The sequence below is a fragment of the Salvelinus sp. IW2-2015 genome, linkage group LG18 (genome assembly GCF_002910315.2).
Source record: "Salvelinus sp. IW2-2015 linkage group LG18, ASM291031v2, whole genome shotgun sequence".
NCBI classification, from domain to species: Eukaryota; Metazoa; Chordata; class Actinopteri; order Salmoniformes; family Salmonidae; genus Salvelinus; species Salvelinus sp. IW2-2015.
In genome coordinates this window covers 12,459,968-12,474,416 of record NC_036858.1, presented here as the reverse complement: position 1 = coordinate 12,474,416, position 14,449 = coordinate 12,459,968, and the positions used below count along the sequence as shown (strand labels likewise).

At 42.9% G+C, this 14,449-nt stretch overlaps 1 protein-coding gene across 1 annotated transcript; it reads right to left on the bottom strand.

Moving 5' to 3' along the window:
- Window positions 1–3,718: 3,718 nt before the first annotated feature.
- On the bottom strand, window positions 3,719–7,848 carry csf3a (colony stimulating factor 3 (granulocyte) a). Its single transcript, XM_024008886.3, has 4 exons — window positions 7,294–7,848; window positions 6,794–6,904; window positions 6,422–6,562; window positions 3,719–6,300 (listed from the first exon to the last, which is right to left on the bottom strand). The coding sequence occupies exons 1-4, from the start codon at window positions 7,456–7,458 to the stop codon at window positions 6,106–6,108; spliced, it is 612 nt and encodes a 203-aa protein (XP_023864654.1). The 5' UTR covers window positions 7,459–7,848; the 3' UTR covers window positions 3,719–6,105.
- Window positions 7,849–14,449: the final 6,601 nt, after the last annotated feature.

Here is a 14,449-nt window from a genome sequence, read left to right as displayed (position 1 = left end):
ATCCTCATGATGCCATCTATTTGTGAAGTGCACCAGTCCCTCCTGCAGCAAAGCACCCCCCACAACATGATGCTGCCACCCCATGCTTCACGGTTGGGATGGTGTTCTTCGGCTTGCAAGCCTCCCCCTTTTTCCTCCAACATAACGGTGGTCCTGGGCATCACTGACCTGACTCTGCCCTTGGGGAGGAGCGTAGCAGCAAAGGCCAGCTTAGCCTTATAGACCCCTGATGGTTCCCAGGGCTCAGCTCACCCACCTCTGCCTTCTCCATGAATTCTATTTCCCCAGTCACTCAGGGGCGGAACCAGCTTCACACATAAATCAGCATTTTACTTAGTCATGCATTAGTGGCAATGTGAGACTAAGAGAAGATTTGACCAAGTGGAAGTTAGGATTCACCCTTCAAAGCTTGGGACTCCGCGTAGATGGTGTTTCATCACTTTGGCATAGAAATGCCAGTTTCACGATACTCCGAAGTTGGTTAACAACTGTTATGTAATCCTGATTGCTTCATCATTCATTTGAATGTAGGTTTTCTTTCATTTTGATTGTCTCTATGGTTTTTCATTTCAATAGTCTCTATGGTCAGTAATACAAAACTGTAAAATTAAATGTTTTCACAATCTTGGAATCAGTATTCATAAAAAGTGTACATATTGTCATCTTTATAATAACGCSTCATGAAATGAATACCTTCTAAATTAATTTAAGATATTTTATAGGTGTTTTTCAGTATGCTGATTTATTTTTCAGAATTCTAATATTTTCACTTAAATAGAAAGTATATACAGTACCAGTAAAAAGTTTGGACACCTACTCATTCAAGGGTTTTTCTTTATTTTTACTATTTTCTACATTGTGAATAATAGTGAAGACATCAAAACTATGAAATAACATATGGAATTATGTAGTAAGCAAAAAAGTGTTAAACCAATCAAAATATATTTTAGATTTTAGATTCTTCAAAGTAGCCACCCTTTGCCTTGATGACAGCTTTGCACACTCTTGGCATTCTCTCAACCAGCTTCACCTGGAATGCTTTTCCAACAGTCTTGAAGGAGTTCCCACATATGCGTATCACTTTTTGGCTGCTATACCTTCACTCTGCGGTCCAACTCATCCCAAACCATCTCAATTGGGTTGAGGTCAGGTGATTGTGGAGGCCAGGTCATCTGATGCAGCACTCCATCACTCCTTCTTGGTCAAATAGCCCTTACACAGCCTGGAGGTGTGTTGGGTCATTGTTCTTTTGAGAAAAAAAATGATAGTCCCACTAAACACAAACCAGATGGGATGTCTTATTGCTGCAGAATGCTGTGGTAGCCATGCTGGTTAGGTGTGCCTTGAATTCTAAATAAATCCCAGACAGTTTCACCAGTAAAACACCCCCACACCATCATACCTCCTCTTCCATGCTTCACGGTGGGAACCACTCATGCGGAGATCATCCGTTCACCTACTCTGCGTCTCACAAAGACATGGCGGTTGGAACCAAAAATCTCAAATTTGGACTCATCAGACCAAAGAACAGATTTCCACCGGTCTAATGTCCATTGCTCGTGTTTCTTGGCCCAAGCAAGTCTCTTCTTCTTATTGGTGTCCTTTAGTAGTGGTTTCTTTGCAGCAATTTCACCATGAAGGCCTGATTCACGCAGTCTCCTCTGAACAGTTGATTTAGAGATGTCTGTTACTTGAACTCTGTGAAGCGTTTATTTGGACTGCAATCTGAAGTGCAGTTAACTCTAATAAACTTGTCCTCTGCAGCAGAGGCAACTCTGGGTCTTTTACTGAAGCGGGAGTAATAGGTTACCTACCTGTAACATTGTTTACAGTGACTTCCTCCCTTTGCTTGCTTTGTTTTTGTCGTTATCAAACATATGGCTACTGAATGTCACTATCCCATCACTAGGGCCCTGTGTTTTGTTTAATCACGTCACATGACCTGGATTTTAACCTTATAAAAAGGGGACAGTTTGATAAAGCTTTAAGTCAGATGGTCCAGCACCATCCTCAGATGTTGTGTCTTATTCTCATTTCTGGATAAGGAAAAAACCTAGGTCATATGACATGAATAACCAAAACACAGGGCCTTACCCATGACGGATGATCACATGGCATTGTTTTGAGACATAAAGGGCCGTATTCTTTAGGGCACATCATAGCAAAACGTTTTGCAACTGAAAATGAAAATAAGCTTTTGTTATTGGTAGTTAATCCCTGTTTCAGACCATTTTCTTCCGTTTGATGCCAAATGAACACGACCACAGTAACCATAATCCCACATGTTCAACCTCTTCACTGTCACATGGTGGTGTGAGGCTCTCTGAATGATATTCCCCGGGCYTTTGAAGGAACACCCCACTCTTGATTCTTAGTGAGCTCGTGCTTATCGGTCATCTAGCCTTGCATAACTTCCTAAATGAAATCCCTGGATGGGGGGGAGTAAGTGATGTCATTAGACGTAACAGTCTAAATGTTACTTTCGGGTTSACAGAAGATGCTTACTCACTGTCTAATAATCCTTCATTTCCTCTGTAGACGGTCAACCAAGCATCTAGACACAAGGCTTTTAAGGAACAACTGCTTTTACTAGACAACCCTTGTCCTACCATATTTGGTCATTGCAAACCTCATTTTTGTAATTATACTTAACAAAAATATAATGAAACATGCAACAAGTTACAGTTCATATAAGGAAATCAGTCAATTGAAATAAATTCATTAGGCCCTAATCTATGGATTTCACATGACTGGGAATACAGATATGCATCCGTTGGTCACAGATACCTTAAGAAATATGTATATTTTTTAAGGTGTAGATCAGAAAACCAGTCYGTATCTGGTGTGACCACCGTTTGCCTCATGCAGTGTGACACATCTCCTTTGCATAGAGTTTGAACAGGCTGTTGATTGTAGCCTGTGGAATGTTGTCCCACTCTTCTTCAATGGCTGTGCGAAGTTGCTGGATATTGGCAAGAACTGGAACACGCTGTCATATGTCGATCCAGAGCATCCCAAAATGCTCAATGTGTGACATGTCTGGTGAGTATGCAGGCCATGRAAGAACTGAGACAGCTTCCAGGAATTGTGTACAGATCCTTTCGACAYGGGGCCGTGTATTATAATGCTGAAAGATGTGATGGCAGCAGATGAATGGCACAATGGGTCTCAGGATCTCATCACGATATCTCTGTTCATTCAAAGTGCCATCGCTAAAATGSAATTGTGTTCATTGTCCGTAACTTATGCCTGCCCATACCATAAACACACAGCCACCATTGGGTATTCTGTTCACAACGTTGACAACATCAAACCTCTTGCCCACACGACGCGATGCACGTGGTCTGCGGTTGTGAGGCCGGTTGGATGTACTGCCACATTCTCTAAACCCTAACTGGGAGGTGGCTTATGGTCGAAAAATGTACATTCAATTCTCTGGCAAACAGACTCTGGTGGACATTCCTGCAGTCAGCATGCCAATTGCATGTTCTCTCAACTTGAGCCATCTGTAGCATTGTGTTGTGTGACAAAACTGCACATTTCCGAGTGGCCTTGTATTGTTCCCAGCACAAGGTACACCTATGTAATGATCATGCTGTTTAATCAGCTTCTTGGTATGCCACACCTCTCAGGTGGATGGATTATCTTGGTAAAGGAAAAATGCTCACTAACAGGGATGTAAACAAAACAAAATTGAGAAAGAAGCTTTTTGTGCATATTGAACATTTTTGGGTTCTTTTATTTCAGCTCATGAAACATGGGACGAACACTTTACATGTTTATTTTTGTTCAGTCTATATTTGGTGAGCGCTAATGCATTGCATTTGACAAAATAAAATGTACCAATAACTCCAAAATGAAGTATAACATACAGATACTTGCAAGCAATTGTCTCTGTAAAAACAGTACATTTTCAAAGAACTTATGAAATACAAATGGTGGATTCATGTATAACCCCTAAAAAAAAAAAACTTCCTCAATGACACTCTGGGACAAAAGTTGATAACAGCTTATGAAGCTTACTACAAGGGTTGCTCACAAAACATACAGGTGAATAATTGAGTAGGCTTGCAGTGCATTTGGAAGGTATTCAGACCCCTTCTCTTTCTCCACATTTTGTTATGTTACAGCTTTATTCTAAAATGGATTACATTTATCTACAAACAATACCCCATAATGACAAAGCGAAAACAGGTTTTTAGAAATGTTTGCTAATTTATACAAAATAAAAAACAAAGMCTCCCGAGTGGCGCAGCGATCTAAGGTGCTTTAGGTGTCACTACAGACCCAGGTTTGATCCCAGGCTATGTCACAACTGGCCGTGACCGGGAGTCCCATAGGACGGTGCACAATTGGCAGTTCTGGCCGGGGGGGCTTTACTTGGCTTATCACACTCTAGTGACTSCTTGTGGCGGGCCGGGCTCCTGCAGGCTGACTTCGGTGGTCAAATGAGCGGTGTTTCCTCCGACACATTGGTGCGGCTGGTTTCCCGGGATAAGCGGGCAGCTGTTAAGGAGCGCGGATTGGCAGGTCATGATTTGGAGGACTTGTGACCCCCCAAAAAAATTTACATAAGTATTAAAACCCTTTGCTATGAGACTCGAAATTGAGCTCAGGTGAATCCTGAGGTGAATGTCTGCAGCATTGAAGGTTCCCAAGAACACAGTGGCCTCCATCGTTCTTAAATGGAATAAGTTTGGAACCACCAAGACTTCCTAGAGCTGGCCGCCTGGCCAAACCGAGCAATCGGGGGCGAAGGGCCTTGGTCAAGGAGGTGACCAAGAACCCGATGGTCACTCTGACAGAGCTCCAGAGTTTCCCTGTGGAGATAAGAGAACCTTCCAGAAGGACAACCATCTCTGCAGCACTCCACCAATCAGGCCTTTATGGTAGAGTGGCCAGGCGGAAGCCACTCCTCAGTAAAAGGCACATGACAGCCCATGTGTAGTTTGCCAAAAGGCACATAAAGGTCTCTGACTGAGAAACAAGATTCTCTGATCTAATGAAACCAAGATTGAACTCTTTGGCCTGAATGCCAAGCGTCCCGTCTGGAGGAAACCTGGCACTATCCCTACGGTGCAGCATGGTGGTGGCAGCATCATGCTGTGGGGATGTTTTTCAGCGGCAGGGACTGGGAGACTAGTCAGGATCACGGAAAAGATGAACAGAGCAAATTACTTAATAATTATTTTAAATTAATTATTTAAAAACCTGCTCCAGAGCACTCGGGAACTCAGACTGGGGAGAAGGTTCACCTTCCAACAGGACAACAACTCTAAGCACACAGCCAAGACAACACAGGAGTGGCTTCGGGACAAGTCTCTGAATGACCTTGAGTGGCCCAGCCAGAGCCCGGATTTGAACACGATCGAACATCTCTGGAGACCTGAAAATAGCTGTGCAGCGACGCTCCCCATCCAACCTGACAGAGCTTGAGAGGATCTGCAGAGAAGATTGGGAGTACAGGTGTGCCAAGCTTGTAGTGTCATACCCCAGAAGACTCTAGGCTGTAATCACTGCCAACAGTGATTCAACAACATACTGAGTAAAGGGTCTGAATACTTATGTAAATGTGATATTTCCGTATTATTATTTTTTTTTAACTGACTTGCCTAGTTAAATAAATTTAAGAACAATTTCTAATTTACAATGATGGCCTAGGAACAGTGCCTTGTTTAGGGGCAAAATGACAGATTTTTACCTTTTATAGCTCTGGGATTCGATCTAGCAACCTTTCGGTTACTGGCCCAATGCTCTAACCACTAGGCTACCCGCCGCTCCAAAATATACATTTGCTAAAAATTCTAAAAACCTGTTTTTGCTCTGTCATTATGGAGTATTATATGTGTAGATTTGAGGGGGGGGAAACGATTTAATCCATTTTAGAATAAGGCTGTACTGTAACAAAATCTGGAAAAAGTCAAGGGGTCTGAATACTTTCCAAATGCACTGTAATTGCAACGTGTAAAAAAACATTTAAATTATATTTTAAGCATTTTATAAATACACATCTAATCATAAATAGACTAAATAATAAATAGATCATAAATAAATGTAAAAAAATAGATCACCATAAAAACATGGCAATTTCAAGTCAGTTTTGGATCAATCCCTCTCCCCATTTGCTTGGGCTATGTTCCTTAGACTGCGGACTATGTCCTGGCCAAAGCTTTGGAGCTGCACCAGAGTCAGATGTGTGGCTACCTGAACCTCATAGTCCCCAGTGAGATGAGAGGCCAGGCTTGTGGCTGTGGGCTGCACCGCCACCGGGCTCTCYGCCACTTGGACCACTTTCAGCATCTGGAGATACACAGAACTCTAATCAATCAGCATTTATGTATGAACAGTATTTGAATCCAATGGATTTTATAATACTGTGTATGCGTGCATGGTGTATAAGTMGTTTTACAGGGAGCCTCACCCTGTTGATCTGGATGCGGAGATCTCTGATATCAGTCAGTAGTGCAGTGATTTTCTCTGTGTTGGCCAGGCGTTGTACGACAGCTCTTAGCAGGTCCTGGTGCATCTGTAGTCCCTCTGACATACGTCTCAGACAGGTCTCCTGATGGAGAGACCTCAAATGTCAAAGCAATGCCTTGTTTCTAGGGCTGATATCATTTTCAGATGCCATATTTCTTATAGTTTCTAATCCGGGCCTGGAGTTGTTCCTGGGCAGGYCTGGCCGTCACTATAGTACTATAGGCTCCAGGTAGTAACATATTTCATCCTGAACCTGGTCTTCATATTCACGTGAATTAGGCATAGAGGCTGTAGTGCAGAGTCTGATGCTCACCAAAGTAAAGTTATCTGTCAAGGCTTTGAGTGTGGGAGCAGAGGGGATGCCAAGGTTGATCGCCAGGTATTGTAGTTTCCTGTTCTCACTGCTCGAGTTAAGAATCAGGGTCTGAGAGCCAAAAGACATGATTAGAAAACCAATGTTTAGAATTAGAACATTGTACGTCCATTAAATGCTTAATAACTGATTCCACCTATCAAAAATGTATACATGTTGTGCGTAATAGTAGGCCTATATAGGCTACAAGTGCCATTTTTTTTGTGCACGCACAGATCACCATAGACATAAAAACATCGTCCAGAATGGTAATAGCTTATTCAAGGCTTGTGTATGCTATTAAATATAAATGTCATGTAATATGGAGAATGATAATACATCTGATTGTATTAGGCCTATACAGCTCACTCTCCCCACAGATACATGAACGGTACTGTCTGGTACAGCCTGCCACGGGCAGAAGTAACGTTAGTGGGCTTAGCCGAGGCCGATCCACTTACCTCAGAATGAATGCACGATGTGTGCGTCTCAGGAATAGCATTCAACACCTTTTCGATCAAACTCTGGCTGTTTTCTACGGACAGGTTGAATTCTGGATCGTCGACTAGTTGACCCGCYTCGCCAGAATACTCCAAGATCGGTGCGCTTTGACCGTAGCTGGCCATGTTGCAGAGAATGGCGAAAACTGTAGAGAACAACGTYGCCTCTGTTATAGCTTCCGAACCTCCGGTTTAACGCAATGTAGAAGTCGGGGGATGTGATGAAACTCTGTGGTCATTGGTTGATATGAATATGCAATATCTGTCCCCTTTGCCCTAGCAAATTACACACATCCCCGTGAGTATAACCTAGTTAAAAATAGCATCAGAGGAACAGGAACCCCTGTCAAAAATACCTGCACCTTTAAAAATAAATCCATAGCTATAACTTCAAACTATCTTTTACAGTGATAACTCAATGGTAGCCTTGATTCCATCAGCTATTTGACTTGGTCTGAAGTATCCTTCTTTCTCTGAAATAACTTTTGTCTGAACTAAAAAGTTGAAACACCCTAATTTTACATTTTTGTCGTTTAATAGCTGTCCATCTAATAAATTGTCTACCAGAATATATTCCACATTTTACTTTACTTGTTGCATTCTTTCTCATATTCAGTTGTTGTGCAGTCAGTCAGTCTACCAGCAGTGAAGGAGGGACTTGTACTACTCACCTATCAGAATGTTCATTGCCTTTGGGTTGATGACACTTCAAGGAATTTGCTGATACAATTGACCGACCAGTGAACGCAAGTTGTTAGATACCATCATATCCTTTACCCACTATATTTATACTAGTTGATGGGAATTCCCTTTCTATCACAATACTAGTTGTACAGTATCGAGTTGAATCAGTCAACGTTTCTTTGTAGTATCCTTTGTAGTGAAAGTGTTGTTGGAAGTGTAAAAATAATGCAATTGAATGGGCTGAATTATAGACACATTTTAATTGAATACATACATAGTACATGYATAGTAATATGAACATGAAAAGGATCTTGAAACAACTTGACCATCTRAAACACATCTTTTTAAAATGTGTTGGCATGGTGTTATAATTTGGCAGCAGTGTTAAGTGACAATGGAGCCTGGGTTGGCAAATTATGACAAATKACATTAATAATAACTTAATGTTCATATATTACATAGATTTTATGATTTTGGTTAGGAAAAGCTGTGTAGACCAGCAGATTTTCTGAGGAATATTGAAGTCATTAAATTCTGGAGGAAAAAATTACTATCTGGAATTCCTACATTCCAAAAACTGAGTCTGTCCTCGGGCAATGTTAGAGGAAAACATACGTAACTGGAAAGCCCAATGAAACAGAACTGTCCTGACATACACTGAGTGTACAAAACATTAAGAACACCTGCTCTTTCCATGACATAGACTGACCAGGTGAAAACGTTGATCCCTTATTGATGTCACTTTTTAAATGCACTTCAATCCGTGTAGATGAAGGGGAGGAGACAGGTTAAAGAAGGATTTTTAAGCCTTGAGACATGGATTGTGTATGTGTGCCATTCAGAGGGGGAATGGGCAAGACAACATATTTAAGTGCCTCTGAACAASGTATGGTAGTAGGTGCCAGGCGCACGGGTCTGTGTCAAGAACTGCAACGCTGCTGGGGTTTTTCACACTCAACASTTTTCTGTGTGTATCAAGAATRGTCTACCACCCAGAGGACATCCAGCTAACTTGACACAACTGTGGGAAGCATTGGAGTCAACATGGGCCAGCATCCCTGTGGAACACTTTCGACACCTTGTAGAGTCCATGCCCTAATGAATTGAGGCTGTTCTGATGGCAAAAGGGGTTCTTAATGTTTGGTATACTCAGTGTATACTGGAGGGGGGACCCCCAAGAGTTCCACAGTAGTTTTTATCACAGGTCTGAAAATACTACATTTAGGTAATCCACTCTGGATTTGATAGTGTGGTCACTGTGGTCAAATCATAACTTAGTTTCACTTGTGTTCTCTTAGTCACGATTGCCATCAGTGAAAATTCTTCTTAAATGGAAGTTAGGATTTGCCCAGATGTGAGCAAGTGGAGTGAGTGACGTAAAAGAAAAAGGGAATTGGGCTCTGTGGGGTTTCATACAAGACTGCCATCTTGTGGCCTCTCGTTACCCAAGCCTCAGTTTCTGATTTACTCAAGTGGCATTCATCAGCATGAGCAAACAGATTCCTCTCAGCCTATAGGTGTGCTTCCTAGTCTTAATTTGCTTCTTCTAAGGGGAAAATCTCAAACTGACATCCAGCCACGGCTCTTCTCTTATATGTGRCTAAATCATAATGCATATGTGTTTTATCGACTGTTGTTTTGACTTGTGTATTCATTTCAACATTATTTGTACAAATTGACTAAAGGCTGTCTTATGGATTCCAATTCTATACTAGATTCCTTGCAGTGTTTTGTCAGCACTTCTCAACCATGTCTTGTATAGTTGTATAGTCCTCCTTGTAGCAGATCCGGTTTCTCTTCATGCTTTGACACTAAAACTAAGCCTGTGATCAGTCRATGTGGATTGTTACATCTGGCCATGCATGGAGAGCTCCACCAAACCGGACTCCTGAAATCCACACGGCCTTAATCTTCCTTCAACCAAACCTAGACATGAAAGGAGGCCATTATTCACTGCCGTGCTCAATGTAAATGTTACTGACCGGGTATTGAACCCAAAGTTTCCACGCAACTCAAGACAGTGTTAGCTCACTGAGCTAAAGCCTAGGGCGTTAGTCCCACATACCGTAAAAAGTTTTTGCACAGTAAAAGGACTGGTTACACTTGGTATAGACCTACTGTCTGTACATGGGTAATCTGGTGGATACAACTCTACAGCGAGTGTGCAGCCGGGAGAGGTTGGCATTTCTCCCCTGTCTGAGTGTATGCAGGGTGAAGCAGCTTGATGTACAAGATGGCCCCCAGGACATAGGGTCTGTGTATAGAAACATTGGTCTCCCAGCAGGGTTATGCCATGTTCCCTGATAGCGACACAAATCATGTGAATAAGTGGTCCAAACAGTATGTAGTCAGAAAGTCAAATGTTGGGATTCGTATTTATTTTACTTGGTAATTTTCAATTCTGACAGCTACATACATTTTTATTTATCTCTGTGACATGTCCTGCGAGAATTAGGGTGTGCTGTACTGAAGTCTTACTGTAAAGCCTGAGTAGATCGACGAGTCACTACTCTGTGCTGGAAATTACAACAGCGTACACTCCAGTTGGAGTGATGTAGATGTCATTGCGCATGTTTTACATCTGACACTGATGTTGGTTAAGTAGGAGTCATGGAGGAGTTGAGCAAGAAGGAATGGTTACAGTGGAAACGGAGCAAGTGTGTGTTGAGCAAGACAATGACATCAACTTCAAGAAATGTGAGACAAAACTGCATGCCAAGGCACTAACCATGGGCCGAGCTATTTTGAAAGAAACTCATCCTTTTCTCAGCAGACCCAGAATAGGTTTGTTCTAAAGGAAATGGTTCATCCCTACCCTCCCTCCCTCTCTCCATTGAAATTGTTAAACAGACATGTTCTAGATTGTTTGTGTACCTAGTGACTACTGTGTACTGTATGTACAGTACATTGAGTAATTTCATCTGAGTAAGCTAATGTGCATACACTTGCCAGAGTCTTGTTCAAACTTACCAAAATAAATTGGCCTCTCATTGCAAAATCGACCCTGAGACCTATACGACTGGTGTGGTTGACATTATTGGAGATTGTCTTAAGGCACCACCAACCTCCTGTGATGGTCATCTAATGGGGGAGGACGGGCTCATTYTTATTTATTTTATTTTTTATTTCACCTTTATTTAATCAGGTAGGCCAGTTGAGAACAAGTTCTCACTTACAACTGCTACCTGGCCAAGATAAAGCAAAGCGACACAAACAACAACACAGAGTTACACATGGAATAAACAAACGTACAGTCAATAACACAATAGAAAAAAGTCTATATACAGTGTGTGCAAATGGCGTGAGGAGGTAAGGCAATAGATAGGCCATAGTAGCGAAGTAATTACAATTTAGCAAATTAACACTGGAGTGATAGATGTGCAGATGATGATATGCAAGTAGAAAGACTGGTGTGCAAAAGAGCAAAAAAGTAAATAAAAACAAAATGGGGATGAGGTAGGTAGATTGGATGGGCTATTTACAGATGGTCTGTGTACAGCTGCAGCAATCGGTAAGCTGCTCAGATAGCTGATGTTTAAAGTTAGTGAGGGAGATATGTCTCCAACTTCAGCAATTTTTGCAATTCGTTCCAGTCATTGGCAGCAGAGAACTGGAAGGAAAGGCGGCCAAAGGAGGTGTTGGCTTTGGGGATGAAACGGATGGTACTGTGATAGACTGCATCCAGTTTGCTGAGTAGAGTGTTGGAGGCTATTTTGTAAATGAYATCGCCGAAGTCAAGGATCGGTAAGATAGTCAGTTTTACGAGGGTATGTTTGGCGGCGTGAGTGAACTAGGCTTTGTTGAGAAACAGGAAGCCGATTCTAGATTTAATTTTGGATTGGAGATGCTTAATTTGAGTCTGGAAGGAGAGTTTACAGTCTAGCCAGACAGCTAGGTATTTGTAGTTGCCCACATATTCTAAGTCAGAACCGTCCAGAGTAGTGATGCTAGTCGGGCGGGCATCGATCGGTTGAAAAGCATGCATTTAGTTTTAATAGCAGTTGGAGGCCACGGAAGGAGTGTTGTATGACATTGAAGCTCGTTTGGAGGTTTGTTAAAACAGTGTCCAAAGAAGGGCCAGATGTATACAGAATGGTGTCATCTGCGTAGAGGTGGATCAGGGAATCACCCGCAGCAAGAGCGACATCGTTAATATATACAGAGAAAAGAGTCGGCCCGAGAATTGAGCCCTGTGGCACTCCCATAGAGACTGCCAGAGGTCCGGACAACAGGCCCTCCGATTTGACACACTGAACTCTATCTGAGAAGTAGTTGGTGAACCAGGCGAGGCAGTCATTTGAGAAACCAAGGTTGTTGAGTCTGCCGATAAGAATACGTGATTGACAGAGTCGAAAGCCTTGGCCAGGTCGATGAAGACGGCTGCACAGTACTGTCTTTTATCGATGGCGGTTATGATATCGTTTAGTACCTTGAGCGTGGCTGAGGTGCACCCGTGACCAGCTCTGAAACCRGATTGCATAGTGGAGAAGGTACGGTGGGATTCGAAATGGTCAGTGAACTGTTCGTTAACTTRGCTTTCGAAGACTTTAGAAAGGCAGGGCAGGATGGATATAGGTCTGTAACAGTTTGGGTCTAGAGTGTCACCCCCTTTGAAGAGGGGGATGACCGCAGCAGCCTTCCAATCTTTAGGGATCTCGGACGATACGAAAGAGAGGTTGAACAGACTGGTAATAGGGGTTGCAACAATGGCGGCAGATCATTTTAGAAAGAGAGGGTCCAGATTGTCTAGCCTAGCTGATTTGTACAGGTCCAGGTTTTGCAGCTCTTTCATAACATCTGCYATCTGGATTTGGGTGAAGGAGAAGCTGGGGAGGCTTGGGCAAGTAGCTGCAGRGGGTACGGAGCTGTTGGCCGGGGTTGGGGTAGCCAGGAGGAAAGCATGGCCAGCCGAAGAGAAATGCTTATTAAAGTTCTYGATTATCGTGGATTTATCGGTGGTGACAGTGTTTCCTAGCCTCAGTGCAGTGGGCAGCTGGAAGGAGGTGCTCTTATTCTCCATGGACTTCACAGTGCCCCAAAACCTTTTGGAGTTAGAGCTACAGGATGCAAATTTCTGTTTGAAAAAGCTAGCCTTTGCTTTCCTAACTGACTGCATGTATTGGTTCCTGACTTCCCTGAAAAGTTGCATATCGCGARGACTATTCGATGCTAGTGCAGTCTGCCACAGGATGTTTTTGTGCTGGTTGAGGGCAGTCAAGCAGTCAAGTCTGGAGTGAACCAAGGGCTATATCTGTTCTTAGTTCTACATTTTTTTAAAGGGGCATGGTTATTTAAGATGGTGAGGAAATTACTTTTAAAGAACGACCAGGCATCCTCTACTGACGGGATGAGGTCAATATTCTTCCAGGATACCCGGGCCAGGTCGATTAGAAAGGCCTGCTCGCAGAAGTGTTTTAGGGAGCGTTTGATAGTGATGAGGGGTGGTCGTTTGACCGCGGACCCATAGCGGATGCAGGCAATGAGGCAGTGATCGCTGAGATCCTGATTGAAAACAGCAGAGCTGTATTTGGAGGGCAAGTTGGTCAGGATAATATCTATGAGAGTGCCTATGTTTACAGATTTAGGGTTGTACCTGGTTGGTTCCTTTTGTAATTTGTGTGAGATTGAGGGCATCTAGTTTAGATTGTAGGACTGCCGGGTGTTAAGCATATCCCAGTTTAGGTCACCTAACAGAATTAACTCTGAAGATAGATGGGGGGCAATCAATTCAATTCAATTAAACTCATAGTAATGGCTGGAACGGAACTAATGGAATGGTATCGAACTCAAACATGTTTGAGCCATTATTATGAGCCCATCCTCCCCTCAGCAGCCTTMTGTGATGGCCATGTAGATCTGGGGTTGGAGATTTGATCAAAAGCRGGGAAGCCTTTTTACTCTGCCATCCACTTACACATATTCGGGGACAGGGGAGCTGTGGTGTACCAATAGAAGGGGAGAGAGAGTGAGGAAAAAGGAAGAGAAACGGTTGCATCTCAATAGTCTTACTCAGCTTCCTCATCTGGTATCCTTTCATTCACACTGAAAGAATTAGACAGGTGAAAGCATGTTTATTATAGGCATCCACCATATTGCTTTTATGGGCTTCCGAATCATCATACAGGTGAAGGAAAGYAGACAGGGAAAGGAAGCAACTCTAGACTATGGAGATGTACTCAGGGACATCCTCACTCACTCCTCGTCAATAGCCTTCACTTTAGGCCGGAAGAGGAAACAGTCTGTCCACCCAGGCCCTGGCTGGAAACATTTTAATCTGCAACCCAATGCCATGTGGGGCTGCGCTCTGTGGGATTGGATAGGTAACCTTATCCCCCACTTTGTGTCCCATTACCCAGCAGTTGTAATACTCACACCAGTGTAACATGTCTGGGGGTAGCGGGCGGGGCAAGGTGAGCCTGAAATTTAAATTAAC